Source organism: Myodes glareolus, chromosome 1 (assembly GCF_982192425.1).
Source record: "Myodes glareolus chromosome 1, mMyoGla1.1, whole genome shotgun sequence".
Lineage (NCBI taxonomy): Eukaryota > Metazoa > Chordata > Mammalia > Rodentia > Cricetidae > Myodes > Myodes glareolus.
The window spans coordinates 62,753,327-62,777,866 of record NC_142026.1 but is presented as its reverse complement, the minus strand read 5'-3'; the positions used below and the strand labels follow the sequence as shown (position 1 = coordinate 62,777,866).

The following is a 24,540-nucleotide window of genomic DNA, read 5'->3' as shown; positions in this document are numbered from 1 at the left end:
GTGATGATCCTGGTACAGATGCTCGCTGAGGGAATATTAGAAAGAACATGTCAAATGGTTGGACTGGTTATGGCAGTTATTATGGGAATACTGCATTAACTGCTGCTGCTGCAAAAGCTGGAGTGGTGTTTCATGAAGAAATGCAAGCTGCTGAGTTCTTCAGACATAGGCATGAGCATTCTACAGAACTTTGGACTCAGCAAAATAAAATAGTGAGACAGTCAATGATATAGAGATTTGAGACAAGCTATTATACTTTTGGGAGATCAGTTAGAAATATTAAAGGAGCAGATAAAATTAAATGTGATTGGGATGCAACATCCTATTGTATTACACCTTTAAAATCCAATAATAGCAAGTACGACTGAGGAAAGGTTATGGGCACTTGATGGGTCACTCTAATTCTTCTCAAATGCTTTATGATTTACAGCAAGAAATTAAGGAGACTTTTACAAAAAAGTCACCTGATACAACAGGAATGGATACTACGGAAGGTCTTGCAGATACCATAGCCTCATTCAACCTCATATCACTTTAATTGATTTCTTGTTTTAGCAAGTGTTATTCTTGTTCTAGCAATAGTAACCTTACTGGCTGTAAACTGTTTGGGCTTACTTACATAATACTATAAAACAGATAGAGAAAAGGATAGATAATTTCCAGTATAATTAATTGTAGCATATACAAAAGGGGGATATGTTAGGGGATTTCCTTACTTCTACACCTGGTTTGATTCAGGAGTGCTGGCACCTAGCTTTGATCTGACTTTTGTAACTGCTAACTTTTGTCTCCAGTACCTTCTGTTTGAAGTATCTAAATCTTATCTGACAGTTTTCTAAAGGTTGAAACTGTTGAAACCAAAACCTGGTTGCTGGAGGCAAGATGTCTCAACAGAAAATTTACATTGGCATTGTCTCTTTGGGGGGCTCAGATAAGACATTTTGGTGTATGGAAACTGACTTGCTGAAGGTGTGAACTGTGTAACAATAAGAAGGCCTTTTGTGGACTGGAGAAATGGCTTGGTGGTTAAGAGCACTGCCTATTCCTTTGGAGGTCCCGAGTTCAATTCCCAGCAACCACATGGTGGCTCACAACCACCTATAATGGGACCTGATGCCCTCTTCTGTCATGCTGGCATACATGCAAATAGAGCACTCATATGCAGAAAAAAAAATATGTTTTTAAAAAGACCCTTTGCAATGTGTTATTTTTTACTCTAGCCCCACATTGGAAGGCCAAAATGTTGTTAGTGGTTTTTTTTTTTTAATTATTCTTTAGCTATTTGGGGGGGCCCACCACCCAGCACCTAAAAAAAAAAGAATCACACACAAAGAGACTTATTCTTACTTATGAATGACCGGTCTTAGCTTGACTTGTTTCTTGCCAGCTTTTCTTAACTTCAATTATCCCTGACTACCTTTTGCCTCTGAGCTTTTACCTTATTTCTATATATCTCACTTTCACTCTTACTGCCTGGCTAGCTGGGTGGCTGGGCCCTGATGTCCTGCTCTGTTTTATCTTGCTCCTCCTTTCCCTCCTGCAGATTTCTCCTTCTATATATTCTTTCTGCCTGCCAGCCCTGCCTATCCTTTCTCCTGCTTCGCTATTGGCTGTTCAGTTCTTTATTAGACCATCAGGTATTTCAGACAGGTAAAGAATCACAGCTTCATAGAGTTAAACAAATGCAACATAAACAAAAGCAACACATCTTTACATCATTAAACAAATGTTCCACAAAAAAGCAACACGGCTTAAAACAGTATTCTACAACATCAAAGTGGCAGTGAGTCGGCCGGCCATAGGCTGAGCCCTGCAGCTGGCAAGGCTAAATTCATGCTTAGAGTGCCTCTGTGTCTTCTTCTCATGGACCTGCGTGAACCCACACCTGATACAACAGAGAGGTCCAGAATAAAGGTGCCCAGTGCAACTACTCGATTAGAACCAGTACACACTATATTGTGCCAGCCAGGACAGCTGGTGACATTTAGATAAGCTGTTTTCGGCTGTACAGTGTTGTGTATCAATATCTGACTTGGTTGAATATTATATTACAGCTGCTTAAGGAAAACACACTTGAGTATTTGATGTAAGAGATGAGACATCTGAACAGTCATATACGTAGGTGGCAGTATTTGAGTGTGCACAAATTCATCAATCAGGAGAATGATGACTAGGCAATTTAACAACTGGCGAATCAGGGTTAAGGATATAAAATTGTATATGATTTTTATAGTTTTTCTAAAAATTCTAGATTTCAAAACGTTTAATGTACACGATTAAAATCTCACTAGAGATAACTAAGCCCATACATCTGTACCTTTTAAAAATGATTCATCTTTAAATTGAGCATGCACACGCATGTGCACATGTGCTTGAGGCCAGAAGCACTGGAACCTCTAGAGCTAGAACCTCTAGAGCTAGAGATTGTGAGCCACCAGAAGTGGGTGCAGGTAGCAATACTAGGGTTCTCTGAAACAGGAGCACATACTCTTAACTGCTGGACTGTCTCTCCAGCCCACCTTCTGTATTTTGTGTGTGTGGTGTATGTTATGCTCTGCATACATGAACAGGTATGTATGCCCATGTGCATGTGTCTGGAGTTTGGAGGATGATTTAGGTGTCTTGCTCTGTCACACTGTCCCTGCTGCCTAGAGACATGGTCTGTCAGCAAGTCCCAACAATCCTCCTGTCTCCACTTGTCACAGCACTAGGATTACAGACCTACACATGGCCATACCCAGCTTTTTGCATGGGTACTGGGGATTCAAACTCAGATTCCTACGTTTGTCCAGCAAGCTGTTTTACCCACTGAACCATCTTTTCCAGCCTCATTTGTTTCTCTAAAAACACACATCTAGCTTTCACACTCTATGGTTTTTCAGGTTAATATACCCTGATCGACGTTCAGCAGTCATAGCTAATTCTGCCTCTTCTCATTTGATGCTTGCAGAGTTACCATTGGACTGCAAAACAGAAAGTCCATTCGCCAGCCAACCAATTACGAAACGATGATGCCATGAACATCTTACATACAGTTATGGCTGACACCAATTTACTTTTGATGATCAGAGACGCATGTACAGCCTTTTTCATTGTAATCTTCCATACTGCATGAAAAAAAAAAACCCCAGGATAAGTCCTTAGCTATAGGAAAGTCTTAGTCAGCAGTTTCGTTTTCCACACCTTTAGTCTTTAGTGAAAATAGTGCCCACTGTTAGTTAGAGAGAAAGTCAGCACCTGGCGAGTGCTGGTTCACCTGGTACCTTTTGGCGCACCGTACACTGAAAGATGATTGCTGATATTCATTCACAGTCTTGTCAAGATGATCACTGCCTGTGTTTCTTCCCTAAAAATGAGTTCTAGGTGTTACTCCGGGTATGTTATCGTTTTAATGGAGTAGATGGACATTTCCACAAAAGTTAAAAAAGTACCATGCTCTGGAGCCAAGGCAGGCCACAAATCTATCATCTTCCAGCCTCGGCCTCCTGAACGCTGGGTTCACAGGCATGCACGACCACACCCGCTCTGCTGCTTTCTCTAGGTATGGACGTTCCTAAGGCTTTGAAGGCGAGAACTGTGACTGAAGCCTTTCCCACACATGTCACATCTGTGCGGCTTCTCTCCAGTGTGAACTCTCTGGTGTGTTTGAAGACTTGAGAGCTGACTGAAACCCTCCCCACACTCCTCACACTTGAAGAGGTTCTCCTTCGTGTGAATAATCTGATGGACTCGAAGCTTTGAGGGGAAACGGAAGGCCTTTCCACACTCCTCACATTTGTGAGGTTTCTTTCCCATGTGGTCCCTCTGATGGTGGTGAAGGTCCGTGCTCGTGTCAAAGAATTTCCCACACTCCTGACATCTGAAAGGCTTCTCTTCAGCATGGCATCTCTGATGGTAGGTAAACTGAGAACTGTATATAAAGCCCTTTCCACACACATCACACTTGTATGGCTTCTCCCCAGTGTGGATTCTGTGATGGTAATGGAGGCCAGAGGAGCGACTGAAGCCTTTCCCACATATATCACACTTGTATGGTTTTTCTCCAGTGTGAACTCTCTGGTGAGCTTGAAGACGCAAGCGCTGGCTGAAGCCCTTCCCACACTCCTCACACGTGAAGAGTTTCTCCTTCATGTGAATGCTCAGATGGACTCGAAGATTGGAGGGCAGACTGAAGGCCTTTCCACACTCCTTACATTTGTGAGGTTTCTCTCCTGTGTGTATCCTTTGATGGTGGCGAAGTTCTGTGCTCCTGCCAAAGCCTTTCCCACACTCCTGACATTTGTAGGGTTTCTCTCCAGTATGGCATCTCTGATGGTAGATAAACTGAGAACTGTACCTAAAGCTCTTTCCACACACATCACACTTGTATGGCTTCTCCCCAGTATGAACTCTCTGATGGGAATGAAGACCAAATAAGCGACTGAAGCCTTTCCCACACACCTCACACTGGTGTGGTTTTTCTCCAGTGTGAACTTGCTGGTATGCCTGATAATCAATGAGCTGACCAAAGCTCTTATCACACTCTTCACATTTGTAGAGTTTCTTCTCTGAGTGGACTCTCTGAGAAGCGTGATTCGACCCACAACTGAATCCTTTCCCACACTCCTGACTCTTAGACGGTTTCTCTCCAGTGTGTGTTACTTGGTATTGTTTAAGATTTGAACTATAGCAGAAGCCCTTCCCACACACTTCACATTTGTATGACTTCTCTCCAGTATGAACTTTCTGATGGGTGCGAAGCCTCGAGGACCAACTATAGCCCTTCCCACAAGTTTCACATTTGAATTGCTTCTCTTCGGTATGGTTACTCTGATGGACTTGAAGGTTGGAATCCTGGCGGCAGCCTTCCCTGCATTCCTTACGCATACAGGGCTTCTCTGCAGTGTGAGCACGGGAATGGGCATGAAGATCTGCATTTCGGGTGAAGCCTTTCCCACACTCCTCACACTTGTAAGGTTTCTCTCCCGCGTGAGCTCTGCAGTGAACGATGAGACCCTTGCTACTGCTGAATCTCTTCCCACAGCTCTCACATCTGTAGGGCTTCTGTCCTTTGTTGCTTTTAAGCTGCTTATAAAGCGATGATTTCTTCTTCGAATCTGCAAACACACACGGGTCACATTTCACACAGACTGCCTTATTTCTGCTCTAGTTCTGTGAATTATGCAGACACTTACTTTGACAATGATTATGAGTTCTTGAAACTGAAAAGTCTTCATGTTCAAGGCAGCTGGAGCTATCTCCTTTGTGATTCCCTGTACTGTCGCTGTTGTCAGAAACCAGAATGGAATCATCTTGCAGTGGTTGAGAACGCCTCCTCTGAAGACACCTGGTCGATTCCCGCACAACCTGTTTCCAGATGCTCCAGCAAGACAGCTCTTCCCAGGAAAGATGTTTCAGTGCAAGTTTCCCAGTAGTCGCCGAGTCATGTTGACTCCTACTGCCTGTAAGAAAGCAGTCGTGGGGTGGGAGGGTTGTTGGAAGGGGAGAGGGTTAGAGAGAAGGGAGTAGGGGAGGAATGGGGAAAACTCGGGGGACTGGGATGGGGGGAGGGAGGAAGGATGGATATGGGATCAGGGAAGAATATATCTCAACTAAGGGAGTCATTTTAGGGTTTACAAGAGACTTGATTATAAATGGGATCCCAGGTCCAAGGAGAGATCCCCAGATTGTTCTCTGGACAGAGGAGAGGGTGCCTGAACCGGCCTTGGCCTATAACCATACTGATGAATATTTTGCTTATCACCATAGATCCTTCATCTGGCGATGGATGGAGATAGAGACAGAGACCCACATTGGAACACTAGACTTAACTCCCTAGGTCCAAACGAGAAGCAGAAGGAAAGAGAATGTGAGCAAAGAAGGCAGGACCAGAGGGAAACTTCATCTGACGATGGATGGCGATACAGACGGAGACCCACATTGGAGCACTGGACTGAGCCCCCCAAGGTCCAAATGAGGAGCAGAAGGAGGGAGACCATGAAAAAGGAAATCAGGACCACGAGGGATGCGATCACCCATTGATACAAGGGGACAGATCTAATGAGAGTTCACCAAGGCCAGTTGGACTGGGACTGAACGAGCATGTGATCCAACCAGATTCTCTGAATGTGGCCGGATTCTCTGAATGTGGCTGGCCCGGAGTCTTTCTGAAAAGCCATTGACAATGACACTGGGACTTGTTTCCTCTGCATATACTGGATTTTTGGGATCCAGTCTGTTTGGATACCTACCTTCCTGGACCTGGAGGGAGCGGGGAGGAACTTGAACTTCCCACAGGGCAGGAAACCCTGACTGCTCTTAGGGATGGAGAGGGAGGAGGAGGGGGAGTGAGGGGAGTGAGAGGGTGTTGGGAGGAGGGGTGGAAATGGAAACTTTTATAATTTAATAAACTTTAAAAAAAAACAAACAAACAAAAAAAAGAAAGCAGTCGTAGAGATGAGGACAGGTTATGGGAAAAGGCCAGATTAAGGGCATGGGTGAGACCCAATCCAGGTAGGGCAAAGGTCACTCTGTCCTTACAACATCACTTGTCCTTTCCTCAGATCTTCCTGGATGTGGAGCAAGGGTGACTCACAGTGTTCGGTGGACCCACTTACAGACTCTGTCTGGTGTGCACCATCAGTGCTACAAGGGCTGGAGAGATGGCTCAGTGCTTAAAAGCACTTGCTGATCTTCAGAGGACCTGAGTTTGGGCTTTGGTACCTACATTAAGGGACTTACAACTCCATGTAATTCCAGCTACAGGGAGTCTAGCTCCACGGGCTCCATATGCATGGGGCATACAAACACCAACATTTTTTAAAATTTAAAAATGAAGAAACACAAAACAAAATCATGAGTACTGGGGCACAAAGACTATCCATGCATCCATGCTCTAATACACAATGACATCAATTAAAAGTGTGTTCACCCTTTTTCCCTAGAACTTATGCAAATGGGACTCTATCAAATTTCAGGTAAAACCTTTCAAACTTTGTTAGGCCAGTGGGCAGGAGTAACAACAAGGATACACTATGGAGTGGACCTGGGAAACCGGTAGCATGAGTTCTCACCAGGATATCTACTTCTCTGGGCTTCTGTTTCCTTCAGCCAAAGCCTTTCTTCTGCTTCCAGTAGGGACACCACCCTAAGAAAAGACAAAACAAATACATTTAAAGTGAACACAAAATTAAAGCACGTTGGTGTGGGAGAATTGTCTGTATTCTTTCAATCATGTATTTTAATAAAACGCTGATTGGCCAGGCAGGCAGTATAGGCGGGAAAGCCAGACAGGAAGTAGAGGTGGAGCAAAGAGACAGGAGAATTCTGGGAAGCAAGGAGGTTCCTCTGCCACTCCTGCTCAGACCACCAAGGAGGCAGCATGTAACTTGCCCAGCTGAAAAAGGTACGGAGCCATGTGCTAACATAGATAATGATAATGGGTTAATGTAAGTTACAAGGACTAATAAGGAGCCTGACCTAATGGGCCAATCAGTTTATAACTTTATGGAGTCCTGTGTGTGATTTTCTTTGGGCTTGCCGGCTGTGGGGTACTGGCGGGACAGAAACCCCAACAAGCCGGCCCTCATGTTACAGCACGTTTTTGTCTAAATTACAAAATCCTCAGCACCTGTGTAATTAATTTTAGAAATGTTTTGATCACGAATTGCACTGAGAAGCCAAGGGCTGGGCAGGAACAGCTCAGAGGCTAATTGCACTTGCTATTAGCAGGAGGACTTAAGAGCGGCCCCCAGCACCCATGGGAACAGGCCATGCATGGTCTCCTGATGGCACCTAATACCTCTGCTGCTTTGGGGGTGATCACTGGGGCTTGTTGGCTGCCAGCCACAGGTTTGGGAGGGACCATGCCTCAAAGAAATAAGGCAGACAGTAATAAAGGAGGATGCCTGATGACCTTCATGTGCACAGACACCCAAACACACAAAGATTTGAAGGGAACTTCAAAAGTTAAAAGAAATCAAGGTCATGGCTGTGCATGTATGACAGAATCTGTTCCATCATGTCTTAACCTTCTCTCGCATCCCTCACTGGAAACCACCAGGCTCTGCTGCATCAGGCCCTCCAAAACAGATTCTGACATCCTATCCTCATCTAGTCTATTGCAAAGAAAATCTATGCCAAGCAGTGGTGGCACAGGCCTTTAATCACAGCACTCAGGAACAAGAGGCAGGCAGATCTCTGTGAGTTCGAAGCCAGCTTGGTCTACAAAGCGAGTTCCAGGACAGCCAGGGCTACATAGAGAAACCCTGTCTTTAAAGAAAAAAAAAGAAACTACTACTATATTGCACCATGCTTTTTTTTTTTAACCTATTAATGGATCACAGGTAAAATTAGAAAGACAAAGTACAAGGCTGAGGCATGACTCAGTAGCAGAGCCCCTGCTTAGAATCTTCCAGTGAGGGGCCTGGGTGTGGCTCAGTGGTAGAGCCCCTGCCTAGAATCCCCCAAAGGAAGGGACTGAGGATGTCAATCAGTGGGATTACACTTGCCTAGAACTCACCAGAAAGCTGGGAACATGGCTCAACAGCAGATTCCTACCTAGCATACACAAGACCCTGTATTCTAGTCTCAGAAAAATCCACAGTATTGAGTTAAGCTGTTCATTTGTGGCTCATGTGAAAGAGGGTGTGTCGTCCTCGTCTGTCTCCCCCACCCCCACTCCCCTCCCCCGCAGAATATGGACACTCTGGATGGTAGATCATCCTGCTGTGGGAGCTGTCTTGTGCCTGGCTACTAACTGCTAAATGTTAGTAGCAGCCATCCCTGAATTGTGAGAAATATGTCTGCTGTGGAATAATTCTTCTGTACACTGTGAATACATATTACTCTCATTGGTTAATGAAGAAGCTGACAGGCCTATAGCAAGGTATGATAATGTTAGGTGGGACAATCAAACAGAGGATACTGGAATGAAGAAGGGCGGAGTCAAGAAGAAGCCAGTCAGCTGTGGAGGAAGCAAGCCATAAGCCATGTAGCAAAGCATAGCTAAGAAATAAGGATTAATTTAAATGTAAGAGTTAGGTAGTAATGAGCCTGGACTATTGGCCAAGCATTTATAAATAATATTAAGCCTCTGTGTGGTAATTTGGAAGTGGCTTCGGGGACAGGAAAACTCCACCTGTTACATGAGTCCAGACATCGCCGAATGTTCTCTAACAGAAAATCTAGCTGAGAATCAGCAGTTTTAAAAGATTTTGACTGAGCAGAAACATCAGAAAAATCCTTTTTGTCCTAGGGAATCCTTTCAAATGATCCAGAGCCTTGAGCATCTGAGGACAGAGAGTCTCTGGGAGGCTGAGGTTCGGTGTCACAGGACACCTGTCCTCACCCACAGCAACCAGGTTCTTGAAGTTCTCCAGCATCACGTCCTTGTACAGCTTCCTCTGTGTGAGGGTCAGCAGCCCCAGTTCTTCTGCAGTAAACACCAATGCCAAATCCTTGAATGTCACCCCCTCCTGTGACATCAAACAAAAGTAACTTCGATCCAGCTCCTACGGAAGAGGAGAAATAGAGAGGACAGGGTCACATGGGTGCTGCAGACTCAGAGGGGTCCGAGCAGACTGAGCCAATAGTTGTTCTGCACTCACACCCCTTCCCAACAACAGTCTAAACTGACTCTACTACTCCTTCCTCTGTGTGTATGTGTACATGTGTGTTTTCTTCCTTGAGAGTGAGGTGAGAAAGGGTCCCATACAGCCCAGGTTGTACTCAAATTCAGTATCACAGAAGATAGATAACCTTGAACCTCTGTTCCTCCTGGCTTTACCCACAGCACTCAAAATTTTTTAGCCATGCACGCCAGGCCTGGTTTTCATTTTAGCCATGCATGCCAAGCCTACATGCTATACAGTGCTAGAGATGAAAGCCAGGGCTGAACAAAAATGAAGGAAACAGATATAAACCTGAAAAAAAAATGGACTGCAAGAGGTTATGGGAAAACAACATGCACCTATTTAGTACCTTTGGTGTTTTGTTTTCTTGGAGACAGGAGCCTAGTATCCTGGCTGGCCTGGAACTAGTTATGTAGACCAAACAAGCCATGAAGTCAAAGAAATTGACCTGCTTCTACCTCCACAGTGCTGTGATCAAAGGCTTTCACCATGACATCGGGCCACTTATAATGACAAAGTATGACTGTGGTTTTGATAAAAGTCAGGCCTGTAATCTAAGCCCCTAAGACACAAACAAGAAAGACACTGTTGGGAGGTTGGGAAGTTAGCTCAGTGATAGACTGATTTGCCTCCTGAACACAAGGCCTTGGACCTCACTGACACTTAAAAAGACATTGTCAAATTTTAAGTATCTTTGTATTCTCTGTGTTTTCCAGAATGAGAATACATGCTGATTCAGTTTTATATTTTTGCAATAAGTAACCACCCCCCATTTTTCCAGTGTGTATGATGTGCATGTGTACGGATATTTTTGCATGTGTGTATAGTGGGAATTTAGCAGAGTCATTGTATCTAGGGTAACATTAGAATGTAACAGTTGTTTCTCACTGAGTCTAGGGTAGGAGTAGAATGTATTAGTGCTTGTTGGAGGTACCTAGCCCTTGAGGAAACTATTGTAGAGCACAGTGACTGTTTTCTATGGTTTATGGAGTTGATTTTCCATCTGTTGCATGACTTTGGTCTCCAGACTATCCAGGCACACCTGGAGCAACTTGAATTATTGGGTACTGAGAACAGCACACAATAAGGACTAAGGCTGCAGGGGTCTGATGGTTTCCTTCAGAGAGCATAAGTAGATCAACGGGACCTTGGTATGAGGAATTTGTTGTAATCCAAACACAACCTTTGTGTGTCAATTAACAAATATATTTCTGAACAGGGGTTTGAGGTCAAGTTCACAAAAACGGTTCCTCTCTGTGGCCAGTGAGCCTAAAATTACATTCTGGAGTGACTCTCCTTGGAACACCCCACAACACACAACACCCGACATGTATGGACACCCACGGATGTGGAGGCCTGAGGCTGAAGTCAAGAATCAACCTTCCTTTTCCATCTCATTCATTCATTGAGAGGTAGGGTCTCTCAATCAAACCCAGAGCTCACTGATAAGGGCACTCTTGCTAGGCAGTTTGCTCTGGGGATCCCATCTCAGCTGCCTAAGGCTAAGCTCACCTGACATTTACATGGGTTTCCAGCGATCTAAACTCCAGTCCTGGATCACTTTAACCCTGGATCCACCTCCCCAGTCCTAGATATCAGTTTGTATAAGAATGACACAGACAACATAAATTCCAAACCAACTGACAGTAACTAAAAGGGATAAAACTAAGGCATGAAAGGTGAACAGGAGGAGGCAATGCAGGACCTGGCACGTTAAAAACATATATACATGGGGCTGGAGAGATGGCTCAGCAGTTAAGGGCACTCACCGTTCTTTCAAAAGTCCTGGGTTCTATTCCCAGCAACCACATGGCGGCTCATAACCATACATAATGAGATCTGGTGCCCTCTTCTGGCCTGCAGGTGTACATGCAGGCAGAACACTATATACACAATAAATAAATCTTTTAACATGTATATAGAAATATGTATGCAATACAGAGGGGGAGGTTATTTTCCTAATCATTCAACTTAAGAAGTGGCTTTGTACTTGAACTCAAGCAATCCTAATATAAATGCGTATTAACAAGACGTATTAACGAGTAGACTGACCACAGGTTTAAAAAGAAAAGCCAGCTATATTCTTTCTAATTACATAAGGCCCTGTTAAACGAAGTGTGGTGACTCACCTGTAATCCCAGCACTGGGGAGGTAGAGGCACAAAGATGACGAGTAAGAGGGACAATGGGAGAGGCTGGAGAGGTGCCTCGGGCTTTAAGAGCACTTGCAGACCTTCCAGAAGAGCAGAGTAAGTCTCCAGCATCCATGTCAGCACAACAACCGCCTGGAACTTTATCTCTTTCCCGCCCTCCCCCCACCCACCCAACACGCACTTAAAAAATAAATAAATATAAATAAATAGAAAACCAAAACGCCTGGAACCCGTACTCTAGGAATCTGAAGGCCCCTACTACTAACTTTCCTCAAGCACCAGTGCATATTCTCTCTCTCTCTCTCTCTCTCTCTCTCTCTCTCTCTCTCTTTCTCTCCCCCCCCCCCGCTCTCTTCACCCCTCACCCCAAAACACGCACTAAAAAAAAAAAAAAAAAATCTTTTTAACAGATTAAATGTGATCATGTTTCTGGTGGCCAATTTCCCGGGTCAAGGGACCCCGATGAACTGAAGGGACACCCCAACAGGATAGCGCCTTTGGCGCAGTACCTGGGGCGGTGACGGCTGTAACAAGTCCCTCCTTCCTTGGAGATGCGTTAGGGAAAGGACGTGGGGAGACTTTCCTGAGGGAAGTGAGGGAAAGGGCCCCACATTCCGACAGCCAGGGATGGCTCTCGTCACGGAGCTCCCAGGAGGAGGACGCCCGAAGACACGGCTGGGACCAAACAATAGGAGGCTGGCTAATAAGTCCCCGTTAGATCCTAGCTGCGCGGCAACCTAGCAACAACGGGAGATGCTGAGAGGCGGGGGGGTGGGGTGTGAGAATTGAATTGAACTTCCGGTTTTGCACTTCCGGTCTCCAGAAGCGCCGTCTCGCAGGCTAAAAAGATTTGAAAGGGGCTGAGATGGATGTGGGATTCACTCGCCTCTCTCGTCCGAAAAAGGACGGCGGCCTTGTTCTCCATGGGTGGACACAGCTTGACTAGTTCTAGTTCCTGAACTACACTTCCCGGAAGCTATCGGGAGAACAAGCGCCCGCCCTCCCACAAGAGTTTTGAGAATTCCCCCACTGCAAGGAAGAAACTCTGGGAGCTTTCGGACTACAGCTCCCAGAAGTCCCTTCATCTTCCGATCACTTTATCCGTCTCACAAAGATCGTAGACCATTAGGATGTTGGTCATTCCCTGAACTAGTTTGTATTGTTTTGGAGGTCACTGGAGCAAAATACCCGACAAAAATAACATTAAGAGAGGTTGTGGGGTTTTTTTTTTGGGGGGGGGGGGGTAGGGACCGGCCAAGTTTTAAAGGGATATCAGGTCATCGTGGTTCGAAAGGCGTGTTGGGAACAGCTCTGTCTTGGGCATCTATAAATGCAGTCTCCCACTTGGTGACTAGTCCAAGAAGTAGAGAAGGAAAGCCAACACCAGAAGCGAAGGTCTGCCCTCGAGGCCCCATTTCCAAAGTTTGAGTAACTTGGGATCAAGTGTCCCATACATGAGTCTTGGGTCATTTCCCATCTACTCCATACTGTGCCGAAGAATCCATGGCGCAGCATGGAGCATCTTGTTACTGTCAGGTTAACAAAATTCACCATCAGAAAAGATAATTGAATCTATAAAGCATAATGCAAACAAAACACAAAATCCAAGAAGACAGGGCCCAACTTGACAACAAGGATGGGGGAAAGGACAGACACTAACCATAACAAGACCACGTGGATGCTGCAATTGACAGCACTGAGTGGCTTTCTGTTTCATCCACACCGGGGATTGTACCCAGGATCTGGCATGCTAGAAAAGTATTCTAACACTGACACATCCCCAGGCCCAGAGAGGGTTTTTAGAGATTTTGGCTGTTAGGACTCCTGTTCCAAACAGAAACATCAAGGTTCAAAAGTACATCCCCCAATTCGCTAAAAATAAAAAATAAAAATAAATCAATAAAAATTTCAGTACTCAGCATGAGGTTTATGCCAACCCAGCAGCCCTTTTCCTTTTATAACAGACACTGTGGCACTTCCAAAATGCCCTGGTAGTTCACCCTTCCCAAAGTTCTTGTGACACTCGAAGAGGTCAGGGTTGTAACCAAAGCCTTCTCAGGGTAATTAACAGTGTGCCTGGAAACACTAGGATATGAGGAGTAGAAACACTAACCTGAATAAAATAATTATGCTTTCTTTTGAAAAATTAAAAGAATTCACACAATAGGCCAGTGAAATGATTCAGTGGGCAAAGGTGCTTACCACCAAGTCTGACATCCTAAGTTTGATCCCTGGTTACCCACATGGTGGAAAAAGGGAACCGGCTCCCAAAAGATGCCTTCCGCTCTCCACACATATGCTATATGGCATGCCTTCACTGGCATGTGTGTGTCCCCAAACATGTTAAATTGTCTTTGAGATAAGTTTTACTTATGTGTATGAACTCTTTGCCTACATGTATGTATTTGGATCTTTTGGAACAAAGGTTAAAAATGGTTGTGAACCCCCGGGAGGCGGTAACACATGCCTTTAATCCCAGCACTCAGGAGGCAGAGGCAGGCGGAGCTCTGTGAGTTCGAGGCCAGCCTGGTCTACAAGAGCTAGTTCCAGGACAGGTTCCAAAGCTACAGAGAAACCTTGTCTCAAAAAAAAAAAAAAATGGTTGTGAACCACCATGAGTTTCGGGAAATTGGATCCTTTGCAAGGGCAACAAGTGCTCTTCCTACTAAGCCACCTCTGGGTCTAAAACTGCTTTAAAATGTAATTGAAAAGAAACAAAGAATGCACAGGACGCGAGTATTTCAAAACATTATTTTACAGAATGTTTTTCCTGAACGGATTCCCTGATGTTTTTGCCATCTCTCGTGCTCTTAGAAGCCCTATCACTGCTGTGGATTCGGTGATGAATTAAAAGATTTGACCGCCAACCAAAACTCTTACCGCAAACCTCACACTTGTAAGGTTTCTCCCCTGTGTGAACTCTCTGATGAGACTGTAGTTGTGAAGAACGGCTGAAGACTTTCCCACACACGTCACATTTGTATGGCTTTTCTCCAGTGTGGACGCGCAGATGGACTTGAAGATTTGAATTCAGGGTGTAGCCTTTCCCGCACACAGTACAAACATAGGATTTCTCTCCGGTGTGTATGCCCTGATGGGCCTGGAGACTCGAAGGGCGACTAAACTCCTTCCCGCAGTCCACACACTTATAGGGCTTTTCTCCGGTGTGGACTCTCTGATGAATGTAAAGATTTGAGCTACAGATGAAGCTCTTCCCGCACTCCTCGCATTTGTACGGTTTCTCACCGGTGTGTACTCTCTGATGGGACCGAAGATGTGAATTCCGACTGAAGCTCTTGCCGCACGCGTCACATTTGAATGGCTTCTCCCCGGTGTGGAGTCTCTGATGGTCCTGAAGGTGGGAGGCCTGGCTGAAGGCGCTCCCACAAGCATCACAAACATACGGTCTCTCCCTGGTGTGGACTTTAAAATGAACATTAAGTGCAGATCTACAGCGGAAGAATTTTCCGCATCGCTCACATTCGTATGATTTCGCAGCGGCAGGAACCTCCTGCGGGATGTGTGGATGTGGATCATGGCCAAGTCCCTGATGTCTTTCTCCCGTGTGACCTCCCTGACGAACCCAAGCATCTGCGTTATAACGGAAACCTTTCCTACATTCCACACATGTGCAAGACCTCTCTCCCCGGTCTGACCGTTGGTGACGGTCAAAGCTGGCGTGACCAGCAGCAGCTTCTTTGCACCGGTCATTTTTCTGTCCAGCACGAATGGCTCTATTCTGATCAAAGGTTGCCGCCTTTATGTTCTCTCTCACACAACCACTGGGGCTGTGACCATCTTTACTTTTGTGTACTCTGTGATCACTGAGGGAACGTGAAATCCGACCTACAGAGTCCATATCCTGTTTATTCTGACCCCGTTCACTTCTTGTGGAAATCATTTGGTAGCCATTCTTGGAACTCTGTGGCTCAGTCAAGAAAATTTTCTGCCAAGAACCCTGGGTTCTCGACATTGGAAGTGGGAGCCTTCCAGTATCAGCGGGAACCTTTGCCTTACGACTCAGGGTATAGTTTTCATCCTCAGAAACGTGAGCAGACGACCATCGCTGGACCCGGCAGGGGGAGTCATCCTGTAACTGCGTGCTGGTCACCATGGAGTCCTGACACCTGGTTAAGTCGTCCATGACCCGCTGCCAGATTTGCCAGCAGGAAAGGGCCTCACGTGACCTTCCATCTTGGACAGCCCTCAACTCGCTTTGACGGTTAATTCCTGTAAAGACAGAGATAAAGACAAGTGAAACTGTTTACACTTTAGGGCTTCACACTCAGGACACAATACTAGACTATAATGCAATTCAAGAGGATTCTTCAGCTTCTCTTTTTTCTTACTAATGAAGTTCTCTGCTTTAAATACTGACAGAAATCAAGATATAGTCTGCTGAGTTCCCAACTATTAAGAGCTAATAAAACCAGGGCTGGAGAGATGGCTCAGCAGTTAAGAGCACTGGCCACTCTTCTAGAGGACCTGGGTTCATCCACGGCAGCTCACAGCTGTCCGTAACTCCAGTCGTAGGCCATCTGACCCTCTCTTCTGGCCTCCGTGAGCACTGAGCATATATATGGTAAACATAAATGCATGTAGGCAAAAACGCATACAGATAAAACAATAAATCATATTTTAAAAGAGAGAACTAATAAAAGTCATTCAAATCAATTACTAACATACTTTCTGAAATTTTTTTCTTTTTAAAATTATGTATCTTTCCTACCACATGACAGTGCCAATAAGAAGAAACATTTTATGCTGCTTAGTTTTCCAGCCACTACCTAGATTCCTGCCTGGCATGTGTTCTGGCAAAGTATGTACAGGTGGCTCCTTGGTTCACTCCAAACCCAAGTCATGGAAGCAAAGGGCATTTTAAAGTAAATATATGAAAGAGAGCTGAATCCAAGTTTGGCTGAAAACTTGCAAGGCTTTGTCTGGGGTGGGGCACATGGTGGGAGAGCCGAGGATTCAATCAAAGGCTGAAGGACACACCAAAGCCAGTGGGAGCATGAAAGAGCCATCCCCCAGCTCTCGCTGAGGCATCTGGTCCATCTTTGTTTTCACTTTCTCAGGAGTCCAAATTCAGAGGCAGCGAGGACTGTCATCATCATTGTGGAAACAAGGAAAACAGAGCTTTGGAGTTATCTAAGCGTGGTGGTGGTGGTGGTGGTGGTGGTGGTGCACACTTTTGATCCCCAGCACTCGGGAGGCAGAGGCAGGCGGATCCCTGCACGTTTGAGGTCAGCCTGGTCTACAGAGAGAGTTCCAGCCTACCAGGGCTACAAAGTGAGACCCTGTTCTCAAACAAAAGTCTTCCAACTTGATAAATGCAGTGTTTCAGGGAATTTGAAACTAAAATAGCTTGTGATAAACAGAAGAAATAGGAGACAAACTACCAGAGAACCACTACAAGCAGTAATGACATCACTAAACATCTACTGGAGATGCATGTATGTGTGTGTTATATCTAATTTATTATAGATTTCAGTATGTATTATATATTTAATTTCCCCCATACATTTGTTGGGCTAACAATGAAATATTAATTTCTTACTGTAGATGTAAACTCTGGAAGAAGCTAATGGAATGTAGCTGGGCAAACCTCTTAAAGGCAAAGTTCACTCTGGCTACTTTCTTAGACTTCCTTCTCCAACATGAGGAATAAGGAGACAGAATTTTATTTTTCCTGTGGATAAAGCGTAAGAACTAATCATAGGAATTCTTATGGGACACACTTTCCAAGATGACAACAGAACTCAAGGGTAGACCGCTTATCTGGTGTGCACAAGGCCCGAAGTTTGATGCCAGTGCCGGGGGTGGTAGCAGCTAAAGCCACATTGAAGTGAACATGAAGTGAAGCTCCAACTGCTCAAACCACGTCACAGAGAACTCTTACTCAGGCTGGCCATCTTTACAGAACTACAAGTCCTTTAAGACGTGCTCGAGTCAGCCTGTACAAGCCCACACTCCTGAGACAGCAGAACGAGGCTAGGGATTCCACAAGAATGTCGCAATGACCTTGGACCAGGTTTGGACATTCTGACAGCATGACAGCGACAACAGGGACAGTGACCAGCACGTCCTGTGGATGAGTCACGTACGACTTCGCCTAAATTTCTCTCCCTCTTTGCTGCCCTCTTCATTAGAGGCTTCACTCCTCTGTGTGGTTCACCTCATTTGAAAAGCTGGTGCTCTGCAGACATGCAAAATCACAGGTGTCAAAAGGGCGTGCTAGAGCAAAACTGCAGTGGGAGCTTCCGTAGCAACTGAGTCGTCAAAACAATGAAAATAGTGTCTTTGGAAACTTCTGCACAAAAGCCCAGTGAAGAAATACCATTTATTCTATGACCCTCCCATCATTAACATATACTGCAAAAACAACATTTGAGCGACCTTTAAGCTCCCGTCACTTCTGCTCCCTCCTCACTGGCTCTACACCGACTCACACACCTGGCCACCTTTCCATACAACATGTGTCATTTTCTCTGAGAAAGGCAAGTGTTTTTTATTTCATTATTGCCAGTTCAGGTGCTGGAGAGATGGCCCAGTGGTTAAGACCACTTGTTGCTCTTCCAAAGGACCAGAGTTTGATTTCCAGCACCCACACCTGCCTAACTCCAGCTCCAGGGGATTCAGTTCCCTTTTCTGGCCTCTGAAGACTGTCACACCAAGGTGCCTCTCTCTCTCTCTCTCTCTCTCTCTCTCACACACACACACACACACACACATATAAGAAATCATCAGTAGAGGAGCTGGAGAGATGGGCCAGCAGTTAAGAGCACTTGCTGCTCTATCAGAGGACCCCAAGTTCAGTTTCCAGCACCCACCATTCCGTACCTCACAACCACCCATAACTGCTGGTGCCCTCTTCTAGCCTAGGAGGGTACCCACACTCATGTACACATACACAGAACAAGATGTAATAATTTTTTTAAATAATAAAATGTGGGGCTAGAGAGATGACTGGGTTGTTAAGAGCACTGATTGCTCTTCCAAAGGACTCAGGGTCAGGTCTCAACACCCACATGGTGGCTCACAACCATCTGCGACTTCAGTTTCAAAGGGCCCAACGCCCTCTACTGGCTTCCACAGGCACCACAGGAATGAGCAAATTCAGAGAACCATTCTGAGAGCCCCAAAGCTTCCTCCCAACTCCAAGGCCACAAAGATATGTGCTAGAGTGCATCCGTTCTCACCCACTGAGAGCAGGTTTCTAAAATTCTCCACCATCACCTCTTGGTACAGCTTCCTCTGGGAGGCATCCAGCAGCTTCAGTTCCTCCTCAGTGAAGGCCACAGCCACATCCTTGAATGTCACCACCTCCTACAACAAGTACAAGTGACCTCAATCTTACAACCAACCACTGTTAGCACCTTTAGCAGCATCTGTCCTGGGGGAAGCTCAGAAAGACTCAGGGAGTTCTAAAACAAGGTTTCTTGAGATTCCGGAAATAAACAACTCAAAAGTCTCAGGAAGTCCTTGAAACTGGAGAGATGCACAAAGCCCCTCTGGTCACAGGGTGAGTAGTAAAGATTGCTGAGGGCACTCAGATCAGCAGAGTTTCCCCGGAAGGGACTCCTCTACCTCCTGAGGTGTCTGCAGTTCCAGGTGAGTGAGGGTCACAGTCCTGGGGCTAACCCCAAGAAACTCACTGACTCACCTACTTGGACTTGGGTGGGATTGTTACTTGATTCTGTCATGGATTCCCTACTCAGGGTGAAAAGATGTTTGTTTGTGTCTCCCCAGGAAAAGGATCAATACCAACGTCCATTGGAGACACAATGGCCCTGAAAAGGCAGGGAGGAGTTAAACGTATCGGGACAAATGGGCACCTGGCACATCCTAAGGACCTCACCTCAAATGCTTTCATACATCCTATTTTTAAAATCACATTATTCTTTATGAGTGTGTGAGTGCGCCCATGTGCGGCGTCACACAGGAGTGCGTGAAAGTGCTTTTTGAAAGAGTGTGACTCGTGGAAGCTGGTTCTCTGCTTCCACCATGGGAGTCCTGGGGATCAATCTCAGGTCTCCAGGCTTGGAGGCAAGCACTGTGACCCCTGCACCATCTTGTCTGAGGATTACCTCAGCACTCTGAGGGCGGAAATGGCAAGCTCTCCTTACCTTGTGAGTGTTCATCATTTAGTGCTCCTTCCAGGAGGTGCAGAGCCTAAGAAGGCAGAAAGAGGAAGAGAGAGAGGTCAGAGGTCAGAGCCAGCGTGCTGACCACACAGCTGACCCTTGTCAGACAGTCAGGTGCATGTTCCTCCCACATATGACACGTACTTCTCTCAGGAAAACATCTCAGAACAGTGTGCCCAACCACAACATTAGATTTCCTTATACTAATTTTTGCAATTTTTAAAAAATATTTATTTATTTATTATGTATACAATATTCTGTCTGTGTGTCTGCCTGCAGGCCAGAAGAGGGCATCAGATCTTATTTCAGATGGTTGTGAGCCACCATGTGGTTGCTGGGAATTGAACTTAGGACCTTTGAAAGAGTAGGCAATGCTCTTAACTGCTGAGCCATCTCTCCAGCTCTCTAAGTTTTAAATTACAAAAAAAAAAAATTTTTTTTTTTGGTGCAGGGTTTCTCTGTGTAACAGTCCTGACTGTCCTGGAACTCGCTTTAATGATCAGAAATTGTCAGAGTCACAGCTGGTAGTAATGGTGATGGCAGTACCCATGGAATAACCTCTAAAGCTAATAATCCACAGTGGCCGGAAGTCGGTCTTCCCCCTCTTGGAGGAAGTACTATAGAGCCCACAGGGAATGAGTGCTCTGTGAATTCTAATTTGACCCTACACACACCAGAGCCTTCTGCTCCTTGGGATTCTGTAGTAAGATATGACTGTTGACAGTATTTATTGTTTAATCCCAGCACTCAGGAGGCAGAGGCAGGAGGTGAGTTCCAGGACAGCTAGACATACACGGAGAAACCCTGTCTCAATGGGAAAATAAAAATAAAAAAAAAGAAGAAGAAAGAAAAGAGAAATGTCTGCAGGAATCCAGTTAGGTGGGCAGGGCTTGAGCAGGGCAGGGCTCCCCAGGTGAGGCCAGGGCTGCCAGTTCAGAGTGAGTTTCTCCGCTGCTGCAGGGGACAGCCAGTCCCCTGGAACACAGACACCACTAAAGAAAAACTTGCCCAAGAAACCCTGACAGAACCATGCTAAAATAGTCACCGTTCCATTCACAGGCTAGAGAAGGAACAATTTTTTCTTTACATAAGTCTGTATTTTCCAAGATTTCCGTGTCTGCACGGTAAACATTATTTGGGAAGAGTGGAAGAGACGAAACACGCTGTTTGAAAATCCTACCATGAGGAACTGGGGAGATAGATTCATTGGTAGAGCTTGCTGGGCAAGCATGGGGATCCGGGTTCCGTGCCAGTGGCACAGGTTTGTAAAGCCAGTGCTGAGAAGAGCAGCTAATGGCATGATCTTCCCTGCTTGTCGGTCAGCCAGTCAGCCTCACCTAATTGGGCAAGTTGGGCAAGACACCCACAAGGTGACTCGGTAGGTAAAGATGCTTTGCCACCAAATCAGATTGGGTTTGAGCCCCAGGACCCACATGGCAGAAGGTGAGCAGCATCTCCCCAAACTAGTCCTCTAATCCCCACATGCACACCACAACTCGCGTGCCCCCCCACAAATAAATGTTAAATGGGGAAAAGGCGGGGGGGGGGGGCCTACTCCTGGGGAAGCAGAGTCGATCTGCAGTGTCCACACACACAAACATACAAACCCTGCTCTCAAGACCTCTGCGAGACTGTTCTAATCCATTTTTATATGACACTGGCCAGTTTCCTCCGAAGCCTGGACCAAAAAGACTGAGCAGTCGGTGTGGGTTCACACAGCCTAGCTTCTGAGGCCACTCTCCCTACTCGGTGACTTCCTTTGCGTAAACTAACGTTTAATTACAGTCATGTACAAGTGTAAGTCCCCCACAAACCCTCTAGAGTCAGTCTTACTCACCCGGGGCTCCGCACGGTGCTTTTTGGGAAGTCAGGACTGCGGGCAAACGAAAATAGTGAAATTACAAAATTCCATCTCGTGGTTCGTGCCCCAGTACCTGCGGCAAGCAGCCAGCTATCTGTAAGGGTCATAGGTGGGGACAGCCCAGAGCTTGCTGGCTCACAGAAGCCGTGAATTGGAATATTACAATGGTCTCCATGACACCCACATGCCAGACAGTTTTTAAGCATTTTACGATCCATTTTTTTTTCCTCTACATAGTCTACTAGGAAGGTCTAACTTCTCTTTTGCAGAACAGCCAGAAAATGCAGAGAGATCAGCTAGAGTGGAAAAAGCAGAGTCAGCTGCGGGGCAGGAGAGAGGGGGTGCAGGTAGGGAGAGAAGGCTGAGGGCGGGGAGGGGGTCTGTAGGCAGGGAGATGGAGCTGCAGGCGGGGAAAGGGGGCTACAGGCGGGGAGAGGGGGGCTGCAGGTGGGGAGGGGGTTTACAGGCAGGAAGAGGGGGCTGCAGGCGGAGGGGGCCTGCAGGCAGGGCGGTAGGCTGCGGGCGGGGAGAGGGGGGTTGAGGCCGGTTGAGGGCGGGTAGGGGAACTGCGGGTGAGGAGAGGGGGCTGCAGGCGGGGAGGGAGTGGCTGCGGGCGGGGAAGGGGCTATGGGTGGAGAGAGGGGGCTGCAGGTAGGGAGGGGGGCTGCGGGTGGGGAGAGGGGCCTGCAGGAGAGAAAAGAGGGCTGCGGGCAGGGAGAAGGGGGCTGCGGGCAGGGAGGGGGGCCGCGGGTGTGGAGAAGGTGGCTGCGGGTGTGGAGAGGAGGCTGCAGGTAGGGAGAGGGGAGCTGCGGACAGGGAGGGGGGGCCGCGGGTGGGGAGAGGGAGCTGCTGGCAGAGAGAGGGGGGCTGCGGGCGGGAAAGGAAGGCTTTAGGCCGGGAGAAGGGGCTGCGGGCGGGGAAAAGAGAGATGCAGGCAGAGAGGGGGGCAACGAGCAGGGAGAAGGGGGCTGCGGGCAGGGAAGGGGGCTGCAGATGGGGAGAGGGGCAACTGAAGCAGCTTGCACCGAGGGCCCCGCAGACCCAGATACGCCCCGTCCCACGGAATGCCGCGGCTCCTTACCTTTCAAACTTCACTCCTTCCTTCCTTGTCTCCCCAAATGTTTGTGAGAACTGTCGATCTCAAAAGCATCTAGGGGATATTCTAGAGGTCCCTGGCTAAAATAACTCAAACCCAGGGGAACAGATGGCTAACAAGCCAATCTGAAGCTGACGAGTTCCCATAATTCCGCCTGGAGAAACTGTGGCGCCGGCTCGGTGGTAACGGAAGTGAGGATGCAGAGGCACAGACGCAGTCCCAGAAGGCTAGCGGAGGACCGCCCTCCTGCATCGAATTTCCCTCTTGATTTTCATTCCTTATACTCTCTAAGAAAGTCCTGGGTAAAATATCTTTACATGGTAATATGTGTACCTTGAAAGTATATAACTCCAGTTCCGGTTCCAGAGGACCCCGTCGCCTTCTGGCCGCCTCGAGCTCTGTATGAATGTACGTGATGCACAGACATAACGCAGGCAAGGCATCTATACAAATAAAATCTTTTTTAAAACTAAAAATATACAAAATAAACCCTATTTATCTATTGGTGTGTTCATGCATGTGTTGAACATGTGCGTGCTACAGCACAAGCGAGGAAGTCATAGGGCAACTTCCAGGAGAAAATTCTCTCCTTGCACCATGAGAGTCCTGGGATCCAACTCCCTTGTCAGGCTGGGCAGTAGGGGCCTTTACCTGCTGGGTCATCTTGCCAGCCCTTGGAAATAACCAAAGTTCAAAAATGGGCAAAGATTCAAACATGGGTTCAGCGATTCAAATAGGAATGTGACTATAGCAAACAAGGACATGTTTTTAAAGAAAAGAAATGGATGTAATCAAAATGAGCTAGAACCGCAAGCTTGTTAGAGGCAAAAAAAGAAAAAATGGCACAAAAACAAAAGAAAATGTTAGCACCCCAAGTGTTGGTGAGAGAACCTAACTGTCCCACACTGATGGTGAGGATGCAGAGTGCACAGCTGTGCTCAAAAGTTCTGGTTTAGCAGTGTTTAATATGCTTCTTACCACTCGCCAACATAGTAGTAATTCTAGGTCTGATTGAAGGCAAAGGAAACCCTAAGTCATAAGGAAATGGTTTTCAATTGTTTATAGCTGCCCCCCCCCATACCTGGAAACCTAAAGAAATGTGGTCTATCCATACGAGGAATACTACTCAGCAATGAAAAGGAATGTCCAAGGCCTAGAGACTGAAGGTGGTGGTAAAACACTTGCTTATGCATGAAGCCATGGGTTCAATCCCTATTAAGCACCCCCCTCACCACAGAATCCATACATAATGGATGAATTAAAGAATTATACAAGTAGCTGGGCAGTGGTGGTGCACGCCTTTAATCCCAGCACCCAGGAGGCAGAGGCAGACAGATCTCTGTGAGTTCAAGCCCAGCCTGGTCTACAGAGTTAGTTCCAGGACTGCTAGTGCTGTGGAAGCTCCTTCTGCTCCTTCAGCCAATAGCCTTAAAGATACCAGCCCACTTGGGTGTGGGCTCAGACTATAACTGCAGCTGTAAAGTCTGCACTGGTTCTCTGACTTCCAGCTCTCATTTCCGGCTGCTAGACTCTGTTCCTGTTCCCTGTTCATGCAGAGGATTGTGATCTAGGACAATGATCTGTAAGTTTCCCCTAAATAAATAACCCTTTATTATACATAATTCTGAACTAGTGTGGGATTGTTTTGTATCTTCCACCATCACAGTTAGACT

At 46.4% G+C, this 24,540-nt stretch overlaps 2 protein-coding genes across 6 annotated transcripts; both read right to left on the bottom strand.

Moving 5' to 3' along the window:
* Positions 1-230: 230 nt before the first annotated feature.
* On the bottom strand, positions 231-11,903 carry LOC146896023 (uncharacterized). Its single transcript, XM_087908201.1, is given in 6 exon segments — positions 231-5,096; positions 5,175-5,441; positions 7,053-7,126; positions 9,119-9,186; positions 9,189-9,491; positions 11,741-11,903. Coding segments are annotated over 6 exon segments (2,409 nt in total). The 5' UTR covers positions 11,879-11,903; the 3' UTR covers positions 231-3,537.
* A 2,597-nt stretch (positions 11,904-14,500) lies between these two features.
* LOC125404581 (zinc finger protein 112-like) lies at positions 14,501-23,299 on the bottom strand. Of its 5 annotated transcripts, none has more exons than XM_048440590.3 (5): positions 23,201-23,299; positions 21,748-21,783; positions 19,893-19,938; positions 18,966-19,092; positions 14,501-15,993 (listed from the first exon to the last, which is right to left on the bottom strand). In XM_048440590.3, exons 3-5 carry the CDS (start codon positions 19,908-19,910, stop codon positions 14,513-14,515), a joined length of 1,626 nt encoding a protein of 541 aa, XP_048296547.2. In that variant the 5' UTR covers positions 19,911-19,938; positions 21,748-21,783; positions 23,201-23,299; the 3' UTR covers positions 14,501-14,512. The 5 variants fall into 5 exon arrangements, with proteins under 5 accessions (XP_048296547.2, XP_048296546.2, XP_048296549.2 ...); XM_048440589.3 differs by lacking the exon at positions 23,201-23,299 and adding an exon at positions 22,853-23,080; XM_048440592.3 differs by lacking the exons at positions 21,748-21,783; positions 23,201-23,299 and adding an exon at positions 22,853-23,081.
* Positions 23,300-24,540: the final 1,241 nt, after the last annotated feature.

Coding starts and splice junctions, on each gene's coding strand:
- LOC125404581 (XM_048440590.3), bottom strand. Junction 15,994..18,965: donor TAGAAACCTGCTCTCAGTGG/GTGAGAACGGAT, acceptor CTGTCTTTACAG/GAATTAACCGTCAAAGCGAG.